The 22,258-nt window shown below is 45.3% G+C and overlaps 1 protein-coding gene across 2 annotated transcripts in view; it reads left to right on the plus strand.

The window, feature by feature from the left end:
• Positions 1-22,258, plus strand: part of LOC137380268 (monoglyceride lipase-like) — an 82,860-nt gene that overhangs the window by 54,821 nt on the left and 5,781 nt on the right. The window contains exons 5-6 of one of the 2 annotated variants that reach the window (XM_068052155.1): positions 14,278-14,388; positions 14,825-14,914. In XM_068052155.1, the coding sequence (XP_067908256.1) occupies positions 14,278-14,388; positions 14,825-14,914 (201 nt within the window). The remainder of the gene's footprint in view (positions 1-14,277; positions 14,389-14,824; positions 14,915-22,258) is intronic. The other variant, XM_068052156.1, reaches the window with a different exon arrangement.

A 22,258-nucleotide genomic window follows, 5' to 3' on the forward strand; every position in this document is an offset into this window, starting at 1 on the left:
CTTCTCAGCCTCAGGACATGACAGCAAGAGTTCCTGAGGATAGTGTCCTAGGCACAACCACTTCTTCTGTTGCTTCCTCGATGACCTTCCCTCCAACATAAGGTTAGAAGTGGGGAGGTTCGTTGATTGCATATTGTTCAGTTCCATTCGCAACTGCTCAGCCACTGATGCAGTGCATGCCCACATGCAGCAAGACTTGGAAAACATTGAGGTTTGGGCTGATAGGTGGCAAGTAACATTTGTGCCACATAAGTGCCAGGCAATGAGGGGAAGATGGTGGGGTAGTGGTAATAGCACTAGGCTGGTAATCCAGAGGCCTAGGCTAATGTCCTGGGGACATGGGTTCAAATCCCACCATGGCAGCTGGTGGAATTTAAGTTCAATTAATTAATAAAAAATTGGAATTAAAAGCTAATGTCAGTAATGGTGCCATGAAACTTTCATCGATTGTCGTAAAAAACCCATGTGGTTCACTAATGTCCTTTAGGGAAAGAAATCTGTCATTCTTACCTGGTCTGGCCTGCATGTGGTTCTAGACCCACAGCAATGTGGTTGACTCTTAACTGCCCTCTGAAATGGCCTAGCAAGCCACTCAGTTCAAGGGCAAATAGGGATGGGCAACAAATGCTTGCTTGACCGTGACACCCACATCCCATGAAAGAATTTTTTTAAAATCTCCAACAAGAGAGAATTTAACCATCTCCCCTTGACATTAGACGGTATTACCATCGCTGAATCCCCCACCAACATCCTGGTGGTTACCATTGACCAAAAACTTAACTGGACCAGCCATATAAATACTGTGGCTAAAAGAGCAGGTCAGAGGCTGGAAATTCTGTGGCAAATAACTCACCTCCTTATTCCTCAAAGCCTGTCCACCATCTACAAGGCACGTCAAGAGTGTAATGGAATACTCTCCAATTACCTGGATGAATGCACCTCCAACAACTTTTAGGAAGTTCGATGCCATCCAGGACAAAGCAGCCCACATGATTGACACCCCATCCACCACCTTCAACATTTGTTCCCTCCACCACCAGTGCACAGTGGCATCGGTGTGTACCATATGCAAGATACAGCAACTCACCGAAACTCCTTCGACAGCACCTTCCAAACTCACAACATCTACCACCTAGAAGGACAAGGGCAGCAGACACATGGGAACACCATCACCTGCAAGTTCCCCTCCAAGTCACACACCACCCTGACTTGGAACTATATCGCCGTTCCTTCACTGTCACTGGGTCAAAATCCTGGAACTCCCTTCCTAACAGCACTGTGGATGTACCTACCCCACATGGACTGCAGTGGTTCGCCACCACCTTCTGAAAGGCAATTCTGGAAGGGCAACAAATGGCCTTTCCAAAGATGCTCATGTCCTAGGAACAAATAAAAAAGACCCGCTGAGTGGCTGGAGTCATATTTTAGAAAGCAGTGAGCCACACTGCAATGCATTCGGCTTGAAGCACCTTGATCCCTTGTTGCTTAAATGCTAAATAAGCACACGCGTGTGTGTTCCAAAGTATTAATTACCATACATCCACACTAATTACATATCTGAAAAGCAGTCTGGTACAGTGATTGTGACATTGAAATTATTCAGTAATCCAGCTTCCATGATCACTTGCTTCTCCCTGCAGTGGCCGACCCCTGATATTTGGGCTGCTGCACGAGAGTGAGCCCATCAGTTACTGACAACCTGTCTTTTCTTTGGCAGTTACAGCAATTGAAAGCAGCAAATGAAATTAACTCTGCATTCATTAACGGCCAGTTCCCTCTGGGAGCCACCACCATATGATTAATTTATCTTCTAATTAACCTTCGGGCCACTGACGATACAACATTAATGTGTTACTTGCTGCTCAGCCATTGGAAAGAAGCGATGGCCCATTATAAAACTGAATGCCTCACTTTATAAACAAACCTTGAACAAAGAGGATGACATGAGGAGTGTTTTGTTCCTTCTTCTTCTCAACCCTGTCCCATTGCAAAAACAACACTGTGGATGCTTCTAATGACAAAGTGGGTACTTGACCTGCCCAGTGTGTAGCTGCACCAACCAACAGAGAACAATTTTTTTTATTTGTGCGAGGGATTTGAGCATCACTGGTGAGGACAGCATTTGTTGCCCATCTATAATTACCTTTGAGAAGGTGGTGGTGAGCTGCCTTCTTGAACCACTGCAGTCCATGTGGGGTAGGTACACCCACAGTGATGTTAGGGAAGGAGTTCCAGGATTTTGACCCAACGATAGTGAAGGAACGGCGATATAGTTCCAAGCCAGGATGGTGTGTGTCTTAGAGGGGAATTTGCAGGTGGTGGTGTTCCCATATGATTGCTGCCCTTGTCCTTCTGGGTGGCTAGGTGGTAGTGGCCGTGGGTTTGGAAGGTGGCATCGAAGGAGGTTTGGTGAGTTGCTGCAATGCATCTTGTATATGGTACACACTGCTGCCACTGTGCGCGGTGGTGAGAGAGTATGAAAGTTTAAGGTGGTGGATGGGGTGCCAATCAAGCGGGCTGCTTTGTCCTGGATGGTGTTGAGCTTCTTGAGTGTTGTTGGAGCAGCACTCATCCAGGCAAGTGGAGAGTATTCCATCACACTCCTGATATGAGCCTTGAAGATGGTGGACAGACTTTGGGAAGTCAGCAGGTGAGTTACTTGCCGTAGAATGCCCAGCCTCTGATCTGCTCTTGTAGCTACAGTATTTATGTGTCTGATCCAGATTAGTTTCTGGTCGCTGATGGCTCCCAGGATGTTGACGGGGGTGGGTGGGGGGGGGGGTGGTGGAATTCAGTGATGGCAATACTGTTGACCATCCCCAGGTGAGATCTCCAGTCTGTATCAGGGTAGTTGCTCCCTGCCCAAGGGGTACTACTAGCCAATGCTACAATTGGTCTCAGAGATATGGAGGAGGAAGAGGGTGTCTCGGGAAAAACACTCCCCTCACTTGTCCCCTCAACCCTGACTCCGTTAATGTGACGTTTCCCCTACTGACACATCATCTTCTGAATGAGATTCTGTGTAGAGTTAGGGGCTGAGGATCTAAGCCCACTTGGAACTGGATTGAAGCAAATTGGTTGACACAAGTTATTTTGCCTTGAGCACCCACCGACCCCCGGAACGAACAGGCAGGAATCACCTTCATCCCATTGGTTCTTGCATCCAAATTGCCCAGGTGAAAGGTCACCTATTTTTTGATATTTCCCCTCAACCCCCCTCCACAAATAAATGGGAATGGATTTTAATCAATTCAATCCAAAGCAGTATAAATAAATGCTTGTATTTATATAGTCTTACTGTGCAATCACACTGTCTCCTCCCCTTTTCTCCTCAACCCCTCCTCTACTTTGTCTCACTCTCCCGTAACTCCTTGGGGTGAAATTGGTCTTGGGGACGGTAGCGGAAAGCAGGTGAGGGGGAGTCAGCAGCCCGTTTCCTGCTTGCTTGATTCTATACTGGATGTCAATGGAATAGATTATAGGGCAGTGTAAAACTGTCTGCTGAACTGTTGTGTGCAACTGCTCAAAGCTACTTTCACTCTCCGTATCTCATTTGTCGTAAATCATCCTGGGATGCCCTGAGGTTGTGAAAGGTGCTATATAAATGCAAGTCTTTCTTTAACTCACTGGGATACAGTTAAAATCAGGAGCTGACCACGTGAGGGAATTGCAGACACAGATTCACTCATTACCGGCAGTGACTCTGCAGCAAGATACTGATTTGGGATGGTGGCCCTTTGGGCAAACAGTTAATGAGAAATTCTGACATAGACCCGAGCTTTTCAAACTGGGTCCACACGAGGCGCACATGTGGAGCCCAGCGGGACTAGTGCCCGACTATAAGGGAAAGGGGAACAAGTGTCACACGGAGATCATTTTCCCAAGACGGAGAGGCTTCAAAATGCAGGCACTATAAAATCAACTGAAGTGACTGTGTTCAGGCCTGGAGTTCTGTTTGAAATGCCCAGCTCGTCCATTTTGAAGAACAGTGTTTAATCTCTGGGGGAGGAAGAGAAAATCAATGTAAAACTATACAATGCAGACTCAGCAAGGATCCCAATTACTGAAAGGATACATTCAAATAGGAACATTGAGAACCAAGGGATGGGGAGTGAACAAGGTTCCTTGAGAGGAGGGTTGGTTTCATTCCCAGGTTACACCCACATTCCACTTTTAATTCACACACGAGCTCAGACTGTAAATTGTTTTTCACTCGAATTGATGTTGTCAATTTTTTTCAAATAAATTTTGTGTTCATTGAATTGGGGGCTCTTAGTTCCCTGAAATTGAACACTTTCCATTTGAATAGTCCATGCCAGCATCAAACACTCCCAGGAGAGGTACAGCATGGGGTTAAATACAGAGTAAAGCTCCCTCTACACTGTCCCATCAAACACTCCCAGGACAGATACAGCATGGGGTTAAATACAGAGTAAAGCTCCCTCTACACTGTCCCATCAAACACTCCCAGGACAGATACAGCATGGGGTTAAATACAGAGTAAAGCTCCCTCTACACTGTCCCATCAAACACTCCCAGACAGGTACAGGATGGCAGAACGAAATACTGTAGATGCTGGAAATCTGAAATAAAGACAGAAAATGCTGCAAATACTCAGCAGGTCTAGCAGCATCTCTGGAGAGAGAAACAGAGTTAAGGTTTCAGGTCAATCCTTTTGATCCCAACTTGCTCTACAAATTTTTAAAGAAGGCTCTAGACCTTTATAGGCCTCTAGTCATGCATGCTGTCATTGCTGATTCATTATGGCAAGACAAGTGTTATTATGAACAAGATTCCCAGAAATGGGAGAATTCTTTCAAAGCTCCAGATGCCAGATTGTTTACCATCCTGATCTATTGTCCCACTTTGTATCTCAAGACTATCAGGACTATCTTGTTTCATCACAATGTGATTGCAAAAATAAGTCAACAGGCACGAGCCACGAATCCACCAACTCTGTATCTCAATAGAGGTTAATTAATACGGTCAGTTAAATTGTACCCTGTCATTTTTAAAAATTTCTATCTGTTCAGGATGTGGGCATTGCTGGTGAGGTCAGCATTTATTGCCCATTCCCTAATTGCCCTTGAGAAGGTGGTGGTGAGCTGCCTTCTTGAACTTCTACAGACCATGTGGTGTAGGTACACCCCCAGTGCTGTTAGGGAGGGAGTTTCAGAATTTTGACCCAGCGACAGTGAAGGAATGGCGATATGGTTCCAAGTCAGGATGGTGTCTGGCTTGGAGGGGAAATGGAAAGTGGTGGTGTTCCATGTCTTTGCTGCCCTTGTCCTTCTAGGTAGTAAAGGTCGTAGATTTGGAAGGTGTTTTTGAAGAAGCCTTGGCAAATTGCTTCACTGCATCTTGTAGATGGTACACACTGCTGCCACAGTGGTGGTGGAGGGAGTGAATGTTTAAGGTGGTGGGTGGAGTCAGTCAAGCGGGCTACTTTGTCCTGGGTGGTGTTGAGGTTTTTGAGTCTTGATGGAACTGCACCCATCAAGTCATTGGGGGAGGCGGTGGTAATGTCACAGGGCTAGTAATCCAGAGCCAATTCTAATGCTCTGGGGGCGTGGGTTCAAATCCCTCCACGGCAGATGGTGAAATTTGAGTTTAATTAATAAATCTGGTGACCATGAAGCAATTGTTGTAAAAACCCATCTGGTTCAGTGATGTCCTTTAGGGAAGGAAATCTGCCGTCCTTACCTGGTCTGGCATACATGTGACTTCAGACCCACAGCAATGTGGATGGCTCTTAAATACCCTCTGAAATGGCTTAGTAAACCACTCTGTTCAAGGGCAATTAGGAATGGGCAATAAATGCTGGCCTAACCAGTGACTCCCACAAACGGAATTTTAAAAAAGTGGAGTATTCCATCACACTGCTGATTTTTTTTTCATAGGATGTGCCCATCCATAATTGCCTTTCAGAAGCTGGTCGTCAGCCACCTTCTTGAACTGCTGCAGTCCATGTGGTGTAGGTACACCCACAGTTCCAGGACTTTGACTCAGCGACAGTGAAGGAACGGCGATATAGTTCCAAGTCAGGATGGTGTGTAGCTTGGAGGGGAACCTGCAGGTGGTGGTGTTCCCAGGCATCTGCTGCCCTTGTCCTTCTAGGTGGTAGAGGTCACAGGTTTGGAAGGTGCTATCAAAGGAGCCTTGATACGTTGCTGCATTGCATCTTGTATATGGTACACACTGCTGCCACTGTGCGTCGGTGGTAGAGGGAGTGAATGTTGAAGGTGGTGCCTTGTAGATAGTGGGCAGTCTTTTGGGAGTCAGGAGGTGAGTTACTCACCGCAGCATTCCCAGCTTCTGACCTGCTCTTGTAGCCACAGTATTTATATGTCTAGTTCAGTTAAGTTTCTGCTCAATGGTGACCCCAGGATGTTGATGGTGGGGGATTCAGTGGTGGTATTGTCAAATTAAATGCTAAAACTTCCTGAGAATGAATAATATTAACCATTTCATTATTTCCAGCTACAGTAAACTCCACAAGCCATTTATAAGTAAAAAGAAAGCAAAAACCTCAATCAAATCAAACCGTGACATCACAGGAAAGTGGTGAGTTGATTGGCTAGTGAATATTGCAGCTTAGGGACTGAGTCTAAACAACTGGGAGTTTAAAAACGTTAAAAATGTTCAGTATTATTAACAAGCAACAAGTGGGTAGCTGGTGAGTCTTATATTTTATTTTTAAATAAGTTTATTACTATTGCAAAGGTTCATTACTATTGATGAGGTTATTATCAATATGAGGGCCATAGAGAGACATGCAAGGGACATCAGGGAGAACCTAATTGATGCACATTTCAGCCAACAATAAGCCACATTATCAAGGAACATTGGGAGGAGAAACATAACAATTCCTCACAGAAATTCCCTTTTGCAATCTTAACAGTGTTGCTGCACTTTCATGTGACTGGCATTCGAAATTATGAATGTGACTACACACCACTGCAAGCAGCTTTATGACGTACAAAACCAAAGTAAGGCATGACAGTACTGGAAAGAGTTATTTATCATTAATAGGAAAACAGCCATCACTGAAGAGTGAAGGCTCAAATTCCAATGAGATATGGACACTGGACATTTCCTGAGATGCTTTGCAAACATCATTGTGTTCCTGTCATAGGCGTCCAAAAAACATCTTTGTATCCATCTGTAACCAAGCAAAACATTACCCAGAGTGGATCAAATTTTGCATGAAAGAAAAATATTTTAACACAGCTTTGTAATTGTGACAACTTGTACTGCACCTGTGACACCTTTGTGATCAAAACTTTCAATTTCCTTTTTCTCCCGCTACGTCAAGGTGCTATCCTGACATTAGCAGCTGAGGTGGGGGCAGTCTGCTCAGTGCACTGCCCTGTTGCTGTGGATGACCTTGGCGTGCATCCTCTGGAAGAATGGGGCCTTGATGGCTCCATCCTACTTAGGGGTCTGCAGCCATGGTGCTTGAGTATCCCCCATGTGCTTGCCTGCTGGAGGTAAAGGGGTCAATGTCGTGGGGGGAGGACGAGACACCTCTTACCCTGGGGGTGTCCTGAGAGGAAGGCCCCGGGTCAGCTGGCACATGCTCCTCTTCCAACTGTGTGTATGATGGCACCTGCCTGGCTCCCTGAGGGGAAGGAGCACCTGGAGGGAGGTCCAGGTTCCTCGTCCCCCTCTCACTTAGACTCTGCTGCATGGAGCCCATAACTACAGCAATGGAGCACAGGCCAGATTGCATATGGCTCGAGTGCTCAACCAGACTCACCACGGAGCTCGTCGGACTCTTGACTGAGGAAGTCATGCGCTCAAACGCCTGGGACATGGCAAACATCATGGCTTGCATGGACCCGTCCATGGCACGCACAAAGCCACACATGACCTCAGGCAGCTCCGACATATTTTCCACATAGTTTTGCTGCACATCTAGAAGACCTCTCATAGCAACAAACCGAGGATCATCATGAGTGTGGGGCTGAGCGGGGGCTGGCCCTCAGCAGTCCTCTGATTATCAGGGGCTGCAGCTGGCACATGCTCCCTCTGCTGCTGGGACCTGTCTGTGCCGTGATCACCAGCCTGTTGCCCAGATTCTTATCTTAAACCCCCACCCGTGGACCGTGTGGATGTATCTGCACTGGCAGAGGTGGAAGAAGAGGCAGGTAACGGTGCACCCTCTGGGACATTGGCCTCTTCTTCCTCCCCAGTGGAGGATTCTTGGGCCACGTGGTGTTCTGCTACTCGAGTGTGGGAACCTGCAGTGGAGACACAATCCGAGGCACCTTAAGCATGTGCTTCACATGAGTTCAATCAATTTCCTTCAGTTTTCACATATGGCTGCAAGAGCAGAGATGACACTTCATCCTTACGCCTTGCGGCTCCTGCCTCGCCATCTACACTCACCCTGCCTCCCTCCTCTCTCATGATCTCTGAAGCCTCCTCCTCAGCCATGGTCAGCAGCCTAATGCCAGGGACCACTCCTCCTGTCTTAGCATGCTCACACTGGTTGTGGCTTCGTTTATCCTGCAAAAGACAGTGCAGATTTAATGACATGGCAAATGATGCATCACAACCATTACATATATGCATCAACATCACTCATTCTGCATTGGCTTTCGCACGACACATCCAATCACATAAACAATGCCAATCTTCATCATTTAGTAGATGGCACCAAGGCTGCTCACACATTCCTTGCTTATCCTCTGCCTTAAAGACACAGAGTCATGGAAGAAATCAATGCAGCAGCTTCACCAGGACCACTTACTCTTGCTTTTTAAAAATTCATTCATGGGATGTGGGCGACGCTGGCCAGGCCAGCATTTATTGCCCATCCCTAATTGCCCTTGAGAAGGTGGTTGCTGATCCAAGCAAGTCATTGATTTGCTTGCGGCACTGCACCCATGCTCTGTGAGTTACCCCATGGTTCGAGACCTCCTCTGCTACCTCCATCCAGGCTGCCTTGATGAGGCGGGAGGGTCATCTGCAGGGAAGAGGACCTCCCGCCTTTCCCTGGTGGCCTGGAGGAGAACCTGCACGGAGGCATCACTGAACCGTGAGGCGGGACGCTGGCTGCCACGAGTTTCACTTTGGCTTTAGGGAAAATAAATGATATGAAGTAGGTGGTGACTTTCACAAAATAAGGGAGGTAAAAACATTTTGAGTTAAGTAAAAGTTTCAATTTAAGTTAGTCTGAAGATACTTGCATGAAAGGAAGGCTGCTGCGCCTTGAGGCTGCAAGTACAGAATGTTTTATATCTGTGACGATCATGGTGCTTGGGACAGTGATGGTGGGTTCCATCAATGAAAGGCCGCCCCCACTGCATGATCCCACGTGTCCCCCATGTCCGGCGCCGCATGGCTAATTTAAATTCAAAATCGCCTGGGAAACGGGATTTGTGGCGGGAGCAGTAGTTATGATAACTTGGGGTCCCGCCGTTGGGAACGCTACGGCACTCATAAGATTCCACACTATGACTCTTAATGCGATTAAACCAGATCCTCACCTTATGTATATTTATTTAGAGATACAGCACTGAAACAGGCCCTTCGGCCCACCGAGTCTGTGCTGACCATCAGCCACCCATTTATACTAATCCTACATTAATCTCATATCCCTACCACATCCCCAACTTCCCCTACCACCTACCTCTGCCAGGGGCAATTTACAATGGCCAATTTACTTATCAACCTGCAAGTCTTTGGCTGTGGGAGGAAACCGGAGCACCCGGCGAAAACCCACACAGTCACAGGGAGAACTTGCAAACTCCGCACAGGCAGTACCCAGAATTGAACCCGGGTCGCTGGAGCTCTGAGGTTGCAGTGCTAACCACTGCGCCACTGTGCCGTATACATGACTAGGGTCTCTTGCAATATCATTTCTGTGGCAGGTGATTGTGTGTGGTGTTGGTGTGAGGGGAGGTAATGAAGCTATGCTTGGAAGGTTAAATACAAAATCCAATCTTAATTGCTCAAACTGCATATTTGATTTTCACACTGTACTGCACACACGGGATAAAGAAAAGCCTTCAAACAGCTGTGTAAAATCATAGAGATTTTGCAGTGTGAAAGGAGGCCATTGAGCCTATCATTCTTATGCCAGCTGTCCAGAAAGAGTTGTCCACCTCAATCCTAATAACCCAGCCCATACCCCATGCATGTTTTAATTTTCCTTTCTTCATATAATTATCTGCTTTCCTTTTAGAAACTATTATGGATTCTGACTGTGTACTCCCAATTATTCCAGGTACCACATGCTATTGAGTATTGAAATAGGAGGATAGAGCAGATGGATGCGTGGCTGGAGAGATGGTGCAGGAGGGAGGGCTTTAGGTTACTGGGACATTGGGACCAGTTCTGCGGGAGGAGGAATGTATAGAGGCCAGACGGGTTGCACCTCAACAGAGCCAGGACCCATGTCCCCGTAGTGTGGTTTGCTAGTGCTGTTGGGGAGCTTTTAAACTAACTTGGCAGGCAGGTGGGAACGTAGACGCAGTATTAGAAAGGAGAAACAAGGTGCACAAAGGATTGGGAGAGACAGATAGCACTAAATTAAGAAATAGTGAGGTATGAGGTGCAGTCAGGCTATGACGTGGGCCTGTGTTGGGCTGGCACCCTGACATGTTCCCACCACCGACCAATTTTACCAGATGTGGGCTGCGGGACGGATCAGTCAGTGGCAGGCACAATGGCGCCAGGCAGGCAATTAAGGTTGTTAATCATCTGACCCTAAACTTGTGTCCTCTAGTTGCCAATTCACCAAACAATAGGAATTGTTCCTGATTTACTTTATTCGACTCTTTGTGCATTACACACACATACAAAGCTAACAGCTTCACTGAAAAATCTTTACGCAGAAATCACAGATTGGACCCTCCCAATGAGAACAAATCATTAAAGTGTAAATTGCAGCAAGACAATTTCAGGTAGCTCCTAGGAATGAGCTGCCAGCATGTGACGGCCAGACTCTGCTGCCCGAGGCTCTTTCATTCAGATCCAAATATAGATTTATGCCTCGACTCTGTTAATCCTCAGAGAATTGATGCTGTATTTTTTGTCCATTTGTGCATTATGCTGGTAGGGTTGAGATGAAAAGGGATGGGAGGAGGCGCATGTGGAGCATAACCACCGGCAGGAGCCTGTTGGTCTGAGTGGCCTACTTCTGTGCTGTAAATTCTGTGTAACCGTTAAAGGGGAAAGAGGCTTTGGGGGAGGGAAGGGAACGAGTGAAGATCCAATCCATTCCGACAACAATTTTAAGAAAGGCATGTATTTGTGTCATCTATTACCAGTTCCCTCAATAATATCACAGTGTTTCATACACAGCAGATAACTTTGAAGTGCAGCAAATGTTTGGGATGTAGGCAGGTGAAGAGACTATGTTGTGCACAGCAGGATCCCACCAGCATCATGCTGTGCACAGCAGGATCCCACCAGCAACAACAAAGGCCAGGTGACCTTTACTTTTATTTCTTTTCTGATTGCATTGATAGAGGGAGAAACATTGGCCAGGACACACACTGCTTATCTTCAAATACTGTCACTGGGTCGTCAATGCCCACCTGAACTGGGTGTTAATGGCTTCTCCAACAGTGCAGCACTCCATCGATGCAGTCAATGCTTCTGCTTTGGTTGTGTCAGCATCACAGTCTAACATCTGTATTCCACCAATAGGAACAGGGTGAAGAGGCAGATCCCCATGTCTACCTCAGCTGGAACGGGAATTGAACCCACACTGTTGGCCTAATTCTGAGGAACGTGCTAGCCATCTGAGCTAACACAACTACCTAATGGGAAATCTTCTTGTAGGGGTCGAAGGACCACCAGTGCTGTCACAGGCAAACGTTGCAAAACATTCAGTGATGTAAACGACAGCATTGCAAGGTGCAGGAAAAATAATTACCTAATGAGTTGTGGCAAAGCCCCTTTAAGAAAAAGAACCACAAATGTCCTTAGCTGACCTCTTTGCCTTTGAATCAGCTGAGACAGCTATGTTGCAATGTTGTATTTCGATCCTGTTGGATGAAAGTCTTTGATTTTGTGCCAGTATTTTCCCCCACTTTCCTTTCCTCATCTCCTGAAGATATTAAATTATGCTGGAGAAAGGTATTATGGGTGCAGCTGCCCAGTCACCATCCCCAACTCCATCCCTCAGGGTTGTCCGAGGATGCTGAGGCTTACATTATCACCGACAGCTCATTGCAGCAAAACCACCGTGGGCTAGGGGGTAAACCTAGCACCCTCTGGTCTCCACTTAGGAGCATAGGAGCAGGAGGAGGCCATTCAGCCCCTCGAGCCTGTTCCACCATTCAATGAGATAATAGCTGATCTGCAATCTAACTTCGTATACCCACCTTTGCCCCATACTCATTAATACCAATGGAGTATAATGTGAGAAAATGTGAAATTGACCATTTTGGCAGGAAGAAAAAAAAGAAGCATATTATCTAAATAGTGAGAGATTGCAGAGCTCTATGATACAGAGGGATCTGGGTGTCCTAGTGCATGAATCGCAAAAGGTTAGTATGCAGGTTCAACAAATAATTTGGAAAGCTGATAGAATATTATCATTTATTGTGAGGGCAATTGAATACAAAAGTAGGGAGGTTATGCTTCAGCTATACAGGGCATTGGTGAGACCACATCTGGAGTACTGTGTACAGTATTGGTCTCCTTATTTAAGGAAGGATGTAAATGCATTGGAAGTAGTTCAGAGAAAGTTTACTAGACTAATGCCTGGAATGGGCGGGTTGTCTTATGAGGAAAGGTTGGACAGGCTAGGCTTGTATCCACTGGAGTTTAGAAGAGTAAGAGGCGACTTGATTGAAATATATAAGATCCTGAGGGATGTTGACAGGGTGAACGTAGAAAGGATGTTTCCGCTTGTGGAAGAATCTAGAACTAGAGGTCACTGTATAAAAATAAGGGGTCGCCCATTTAAGACAGAGATGAGAAATTGTTTCTCTCAGAGGGTTGTGAGTCTTTGGAATTCTCTTGCTCAAAAGGCAGTGTAAGCAGAGTCTTTGAATATTTTTAAGGCAGAGGTAGATAGATTCTTGATAAGAAAGGGGGTGAAAGGTTATCGGGGGTAGGCAGGAATGTGGAGTCGAGGTTACAATCAGATCAGCCATGATCTTATTGAATGGCGGAGCAGGCTCGAGGGGCTGAGTGGCCTACTCCTGCTCCTAATTCGTATGTTCGTATAACAAAAATCTATCAATCTCAAATTTAAAATTAACAATTGATCTAGCATCGATTGCAGTTTGCGGAATAGAGTTCCAAACTTCTACCATCCTTTGCATGTAGAAGTGTTTCATAATTTCACTCCTGAAAGGCCTGGCTGTAATTTTTAGACTATGCCTCCTAGTCCTAGACTCTTAGAGGATGGTGAAATTGCTGAATGACCATCCGTAGTTGTCTTTTAGAAGGTGGTGATGAGCCTTCCTCTTCTGCAGGTGCTGACCACAGGCAGTGTTCCACCAATACTCCTCCATGCCCAATCCCGGATGATATGTCAGGAAGTGTCTCAGCCAAGGTCCGTTCAGGCCTCGATAGAAGACCACCTGCAACAGTCAAGGCCAATGTGACTCTAATCTGCGTCAGCATGTGTGAAATTTACCCAGGAAGGCAGCGCAAAGCGTGTGACAGCACATCGGCAGTCAACACACCGTGCCCAATTTGGTTTTTCATTGACTTAGGAGCCTATCTCTGTAACCAGCCTTACAATCCTCCAAGAACTATGCATTCCTCCAATTCTGGCCTCTTGTCCATCCCCCACTTTCTTCACCCCACCATTGGCGGCCATGTTTTCAGCTGTCTGGACCCCTTGTTCTTGAATTCCCTCCTTAAACCTCTCCAACTCTCTCTCTCCACCTTAAAACCTTCCTCTGACCTGACCTAATACCTCCATATGAAACTCAGTGTCAAGCTTTATTTGATTATGCTCCTGTTTTACTACATCAAAGGCACTATCTAAATGCAAGTTGTTGTTAAGGGGAGAAGATAATTGGGCGGTGTGTTAATATGGGCTGCTGGTGTGTTATTGCCCCTTTCTTGCTGCCAACAAGGTGAATTTCACCCGCCACTGAATCAAATTGCTGCCCTGACTGAGATTATCCGAATACAAACCAGGAATCACCCTGGGCCCTTTTTACCCGTGTGGCCTTTCACAACATTGAATAGCACCTTCATCCACTGAGCTATCATTCATGGTGACTGCTCACCTGAGCACATCAAGGTCTTTGCCTAACAGTGTCATTATCTTAACTCTCCTTTCCTCTTGCATTTCAGGGAGGATTGATGGCAATCTACGTTGTGCACGAGAGACCGGACGACATTGCTGGGGTGATTTTTATATCGCCCCTGGTGTTAATGAACCCTGAGTCAGCAACGCCTCTAAAGGTAAAAACACCCTGAATACTTCATTGAAAGATCCCGCCCCCACCTGCATTATTTTCATCAATTTCCAGTCCTCACTGCCAAAGGCCCCCAATTATTCATGAGACTTGGTTCCACCGGCATGCAGAAGGAACCTGGCACAAGTGTTTGCTCTTCTTGTAGGAGCCAAATGCTGAGGGTCAGATTTTCCTTCTTTGTGCCAGGGGAAAATCTTCCCACTGCACCCTGCACCAAATCTTACTGGGGGCTGGTTGTGATTCAGGATAGGCTGCCAGTGGGTCCCTGCTACCAAGAGGGAGTACAAGCCGCTGGGAGAGTGTCTCATCCTGACGCTGCCGAAGAGCATGGCTCCGGGATTAAATGGGGACAGAAGAGTCCCAAGGAGAAAGCGAAGAATTTTTTTTAAGGCCCAACCCCTGACCGAGTCCTTTCTCCACAGGTGTTCTGTGCCAAAATGTTGTATCACATATTGCCAAATATAGCATTGGGATACATGGATCCAAACTGGCTATCAAGAGAAGAAACACAGGTGGGTTTGCGGTCATTTATTTATCCTCTTGCATTTGAATAAAGAATTTAATGGATTCTACATGAAGACTTGGATGAATTCTTCACCAGCACATCATGAACCGGCAGCAGGCACCCTGACGACATCCCTCGCCTAATCCACTATATTGGGTCTATTAAGCAGGGGTGCATTTTCTCCCAACAACACCCCCTCACCTTACCTTACATAGCGCCTTTCATATAGGAAAACATCCCAAATTACATCCAAAACAAATACAGGAATAGCTGTTGGCCATTCAGCCCATCAAGCCTGTGCTACCATTTTGTTGGTTGTAGCAGTTCTTAATATTTTAGCCCTAATTGCCTGCCCACTGTCCACATCCCCTAGTAGCCTCACTCCCCAAGCAAGTATACCTCTCCTTTTTAAACATCTCATTTGATTGTATATCTGCAGACCTCTGGTAGAGTAAGGTATATCTTTTCACAACCATTTGTGTGAATATTTTCCTGCATTTGCTATTAATTTGCTCATGGTCACGCATTCTGGATTTTCTATCAGAGTTGTTCCTATTTACTTTGTTAATTCGCTTTATTTGTAACAGCTCAATCAGATGACTTTTTAACCTTGAAGAAATGTAACCCAAATTACCCAGTCTTTTATCATAGTTCCTTCATCTTAGTTAGTATGCTCATAAAGCCTGAGGGCCTTTCCAAGTGCAGTACATCCTTCCTCAGCGGCAGCAGATGGTGTAGGCTGTGAGTTAGGGACACTAACCTTTGGGGTGCCCAATTTCCCAATTGGCTCTCATGCCATGCAATGGGCTGCAGCAAGAGTTGTGAATTGTACAATTTATCCTAATATTCAAAAGGAACTCTGCTTCATGTACTGTATAAATGCAGTAGCACTTTCCTGTCTTTATATTCTATGCCTCTTTTAAAGCCGAGCACCCCATGAGCTTTCTTTGATTTCTTTTTGCATCTAAGAGTTAGCTTTTACTGACATAGGTACATGGACCCCTAAATCTCTTTCTTTATCTAACTGCCAGCAAAAGATATCCCATTTATGCCAATTTTCTACCTTCTACCTCCAAACCACTTTGTCAACCATGTCATGATGTTGCTTCCAATTTCATGTGATCATAATCTCATGCAGGACCATGTTGAATGCCCTCTCAAAATCAATGCATTAGGATTCTAATTGATCCTCGATCTCTCTGGGAGCCCTGTTAGGTCAGTTAAACATGGATGTACCCTTTGTGCTGACTCTCCCTAATCGACTTATACCTTTCCTAGTGCTCTCTTATTGTGTCCATCATTATGGATTCTAGCAATTATCCCAGTGCTGGCCAATAGTTGTTTGTTAGTGAGTGTCTTAGAAATAATGGCTTTCTGACTGAGTTCCCTATTCGGCTTGAAGGGGAGATATAAGGCCGTAAAGAAAAGTATTGGTTTGATTTGTCTTTGCAAACTTTTCAGAATAAGGGTGTCACATTTTCTATCTTCCGAATCTAATGAGTTTTGTAAGATTGCAACTAACGCATCCCAGTTTCCTCACCCATTTCTTTCAAAATCCTCAAGTATACACCATCTGGGCCTGGAGATTTCCAGAGCTTCAGTCGCATTATTTTATCCATTCCAATATTTCTGTTTCTAATATTCTCTGGAATTCTATCCACTTTATTAATCTTCAACTTCCCCTGTGGTATTGTATCCTTCTTCTCTACTCTGCAGGCCAATGCAAGGTAGACACTGAGTGATTGTTTCCGATGGTCAGGGAATCTAAAGCACAGGGACGCAGTCTCAGGATAAGGGGCTGATCATTCAGGACTGAAATGAGCAGAAATTACTTCACTCAAAGGGTTGTGAATCTTTGGAATTCTCTACTCCAGAGGATTGTGGATGCTCCATCATTGAATATATTTAAGGCTGGGATAGACGGATTCTTGGTCTCTCAGGGAATCAAGGGATGTAGTGAACAGGCGGGAAAGTGGAGTTGAAGCCTAAGATCAATATTTGAATTGTGGAGCAGGTTCGATGGGCCATTTGGTGTATTCCAGCTCCTATTTCTTGTGTCCTTGTGTTCTTCCATGACCAATACTTTACTTCTATCTCCCCTCCAAGCCTAATAGTAAACTCAGTCATATGGCCATAATTCACAGAATCACAGAATTGTTACTGCACCAAAGGAGGCCATTCGGCCGTCTTGTCAGCACTGGCTCTCAGAAAGAGCTGTTTACCTAGCGCTACTTCCGGCCTACTCCCTGTAGCCCTGCACATTCTTCCTTTTCAGATAACAATCCAATTCCCTCTTGAATGCTTCGACCACACTCCACCAAACTCTCAGGTAGTGCATTCCAGATTCTAACCACTCGCTGCATGAAAAAGGTTTTCCTCCTGTCACTATTGCTTTTTTTTATTCATTCATGGGATGTGGGCATCGCTGGCCAGGCCAGCATTTATTGCCCATCCCTAATTGCCCTTGAGAAGGTGGTGGTGAGCTGCCTTCTTGAACCGCTGCATTCCATGTGGAGTAGGTACGCCCACAGTGTTGTTAGGAAGGGAGTTCCAGGATTTTGACCCAGCAACTGTGAAGGAACAGCGATATTGTTCCAAGTCAGGGTGGTGTGTAGCTTGGAGGGGAACTTGCAGGTGGTGGTGTTCCCATGCATCTGCTGCCCTTGTCCTTCTAGGTGGTGGAAGTCACGGGTTTAGAAGGTGCTGTCTAAGGAGCCTTGGTGCGTTGTTGCAGTGCATCTCTGCTGCCACTGTGCGTATGTTGCCAATTATTTTAAATGCCCTGTCGTTCTCAATTCCTCCGCCAGTGGGAACAGTTTTTCCCTATCTACCCTGTCCAGACCCCTCATGACTTCAAATACCTCTATCAAATTTCCTCTCAACCTTCTCTTCTCCAATATATCTACATAACTGAAGTTCCTCACCCCTGGAATCATTCTCATGAACCTTTCCTGTACTCTCTCCAATGCCTTCACATCTTTCCTAAAGTGTGGCACCCAGAACTGGACACAATATTCCAGTTGAGGTTAAATCAGTTTTCTAATGCAAGTTTAACATAACTTCATTGCTTTTATATTCTATGCCCCTATTAATGAAGCCTAGGATACTGTATGCTTTATTAACCGCTCTCTAAACTTGTCCTGCCACCTTGAATGATTTATGCACATATACCCCTGGTCCCTCTGTTCCTGAACCCCTTTAGAATTGCATCCTTTATTTTATATTGTCTATTTTACATTTATATTTTATGTATTATACATTTTATATTACTGAGACAGTCACTAATTACCACTGGTTCACCACTTATCACTAAATTGAGCATCACCTACTTTGAGGTGACCCAAGGATAGGTAGATTCAGGATAATGAAGAGCAAATTTTGTGCTGTCCAGTTCAGTGGGCGAAAGATGCTGGGCAGTGAATCCATATTTATCCAATATGAAGTCTCATAATCTACCTTTATATATTTCTTCAACCCACATATAAAATGCAAAACTGTTTTTATTCAAGCTTTGGCCAATATTTAACTTGATCAATTGATAAGATATGTGTGAATTCCAGTTTACAGAGGACAGTTGAGATTCAGACAACAAACCTAATCAGTTGCCAGGGCCAGGAACACCTCATCACAGACTTCAACTGGCCAGACAAAAATACAGTTTTGTGAGGAAACGATTCCAATTCCTTCCTCCGAACCTCTCCCCGGGCCCCAAAAATGAAGAAATAGGTGTTCTCCTCACTTTTCTCCTGGGCTCATACAAACTGCAATCAAATGTTTGGGTTTCTAGCGAGCCTGACCATGGGGAGGACTCCAAGTGCAGCTGGCGGAGGGGCGGGGGATCAACCTCCAGATGTTGGCCTCAGCTCAGCACTTGCTCAGAATGACATGGCCAAGATAGAGAACTCAGGTGCATGAAGGAACACAGCCTCCATGTTGCCCATTGTGCTGCTTCTTACATTGCAATCAAACTCCCTGTTCTAGTCTAGGGATGGAATATAAAAGTAGGGAAGTCTTGCTACAAATGTACAGGGCATTGGTGAGATCGCACCTAGAGTGCTGTGTACAGTTTTGGTCTCCTTATTTAAGGAGGAACATACTTGTATTGGAAGCAGTTCAGAGAAGGTTCACTAGGCTGATTCCTGGGATGAGGAGTTTGTCTTATAAGGAAAGGTTGAACAGGTTGGCCTATACTCATTGGAGTTTGGAACATTGAGAGGTGATCTTATTGAAACATTTAAGATTCTGAGGGAGCTTGAGAGGGTAGATGCTGAGGGGATGTTTCCCCTCGTTTGTGAATCTAAACTAGGGGGCACAGTTTCAAATTAAGGAGTCTCCCTTTTAAGATGAAGATGAGGAGGAATTTCTTCTCTCAGAGGGTTGTTAATGTTTGTAATTCTCTTCCCCAGAGAGCAGTGGAGGCTGGGTCATTGAATATATTCAAAGCTGAGGTCAACAGATTTTTGATTGATAAGGGAGTCAAGGGTTATAGGTGGCAGGTAGGAAAGTGGAGTTACGGCCACAATCAGATCAACCCTGATCTTATGGCGGAGCAGGCTCGAGGGGACAAATGGCCTACTCCTGCTCCTAATTCTTATGTTCTTATGTAGTCAGGAGTCTATGTTCTTTTAATGACAGGGTTGGCTGCAGCTCCATAGATATCACTCTCACTTCTGAAACAACAGGTCATGGGTTTAAGCCCCCCTTCAGCAAAAAATCGAGGCTGATGCACCTTTGTTTAAGAGTGCTGGTTAAACGTTGCTATTGTGGTTGCACCTAGTTTGATAATTGGATAATTAAGAGTTGTAAGCTCAAATAAACAACAATGGCAACAGTTGAAAGAACAAATGCTATTAAAATACTTATCAGACAGTGTGTAATTCCTAGCCATACTGTTGAGTAACATCATTCTTTCTTGTCATATAATTCTCAGTTACTGAACAACACACTAAACAAAAGTCAAATTCTGCTCTCTGATGTCGTGTATTTTTTTCCCAAGGGTTATAAAGTCTGGGGATAGATGATAAAATGGGGGTTGGAAGGGAGGAGAGATTAATAACTACAGTACGTGATTATGCACCGTCTCCTAGGAGATGCCCTTCATGATGGAACCCGTTCAAAGGTCAAGTAGTGAAAGGTTATTACTGAAGATGTTGATCACGTGATGGCTGCTGGCGCTATCGAGCAAAACTGGGCCCAGCGCATTATCTGCAATTTTCCATTCACCACTTAAACAAGACAAACATTAACCCATTGAGTGCAGTATCATTGCCAGAGCTGGGTTTTCTATCTCGTTATATAGCAGCCACGCACCGAATTAGAGAAATACATGAAGCAAGAATGGATAATCAAGTTCCCTTTACTAGGACAGGTTCCTCTTACAGGTGTGTCATATTCTCCCTCAAGTTTCCCTCCTAATGAAGCAGTTTCATCCAAAATAATGGATCCAGAAGTGCCAGACTGTACATTTCTGTCAGCTCCCACTGTCGGTTCTCTGCTTTCAGCTCCTCCCAATCCCGCAATCACCTCCACCTAGAAGGACAAGGGCAGCAGGTGCATGAGAACGTCATTACCTCCAAGTACCCGTCCAAGTCACACACTTGGACATTAATCGGCCGTTCCTGCATCATCGTTGAGTCAAAATCCAGGAACATCCCCCCAAACTGCACTGTGGGAGCACCTTCACCACACAGACTGCAGTGGTTTAAGGAGCAAGCTCAGCACCACCTTCTCAAGGCAACTAGTGATGGACAATAAATGCTGGCCTTTCCAGCAACGCCAGCATCCTGAGAATGAATTAAAAAAACTCCTCCAGTGTGTTGTACTCAAATGGCAACTTTTTCTCTCAACTTGCATCCAAGCCCTCCACTGCTGACATAAAATCAGAGACAGCCCCACAAGATAGATACAGGATGAGGAACAAAGGGCCAAGAACCACCATGCAGGACACCACCATCACTGGGACCACCAGTGCTGAGAAGACGAGGTATATCAGGAAGCAGTGAAAAGGTGACACTAAGCTTGAGTTTTACATTCCAGGGTTGCCCAAAGTTTCCTTCCTGCCACCTGGAGTATTAATGAAGATTCTGTCATTAACAGCAACTGACAGTGACTTGCCTCTAAATATCACAGGCTGGTGTTTCCCAGAGAACATGGGTACACCGAGTCTGCTAGAGTTATGGCAATTAAAGGAACAGGAAAGTGTAGAAAGTAACTCTGAACTCGACTATCCCAATGCTGTTCTTGCTGACTTCCATACTCTACCCTCCTGTTCCTGTCCAGATATATGGTGGGGTTCCCCGGGGTCGGTGTTAGGACAATTGCTTTTCTTGTTCTATCTTAGACTTGTGTGTGCAGGGCACAATTTCAAAATTTGCACGAGACACAAAACTTGGAAGTATTGTGAACTGTGAGGAGGATAGTGATGGACTTCAAGAGGACATAGACTGGCTGGTGGAATGGGCAGATGTGTGGCCGATGAAATTTATGGCAAAGAGATGTGAAATGATACATTTTGATAGGAATAATGAGAAGAGACAATATCAAATAAAGGGTGCAATTCTAAAGGGGATGCAGGATCAGAGCGACCTGGGGGTATATGTGAACAAATCATTGAAGGTGGCAGGGCAGGTTGAAAAAGTGCTTAAAAGGGCATATGGCATCCTGGGCTTTATAAATCGAGGCAGAGAGTACAAAAGTAAGGAATGAACCTTTATAAAACACTGGTTCGGCCTCAACTGGATTATTGTGTCCAATTCTGGGCACTACACTTTAGGAAGGATGTGAAGGCTTTAGAGAGCGTGCAGGAAAGATTTACGCGATTAGTTCCAGGGATGAGGGACTTCAGTTATGTGGATAGAGAAGCTGCGATTATTTTCCTTAGAGTAGAGAAGGTTGAGAGGAGGTTTGATTAGGGTCTGAACAAAGTAGATAGAGAGAAATTATTCCCATTGACAGAAGGGTCAAAAAGCAGAGGACACCAATTTAAAGTGATAGGCAAAAGAACCAAAAGCGAAATGAGGAAAAGCTTTTTTATGCAGTAAGTGGTTTGGATCTGGAATGCACTGCCTGAGAGCATGGTGGAGGCGGATTCAATGGTGGCTTTCAAAAGGAAATTGGATAAGCACCTGAAGAGAGATGGAGAACAGGCTATGGGGAAAGGATGGCGGAGTGGAACTAGTTAAGTTGCTCTTACAGAGAGCCGGCATGGACTCGATGGGCTGAATGGCCTCCTTCTGTGCTGCAACCAATCTATGATACTATGATTCTATACTGCCGGTCTAGATAATTCTCCTACTTTTACTCAATTTCTGTCACTATCAAATCCAAAGCTTGGCTGCTTAGGGCGTCTTCA

Source organism: Heterodontus francisci, chromosome 19, assembly GCF_036365525.1.
Source record: "Heterodontus francisci isolate sHetFra1 chromosome 19, sHetFra1.hap1, whole genome shotgun sequence".
Classification (NCBI taxonomy): domain Eukaryota; kingdom Metazoa; phylum Chordata; class Chondrichthyes; order Heterodontiformes; family Heterodontidae; genus Heterodontus; species Heterodontus francisci.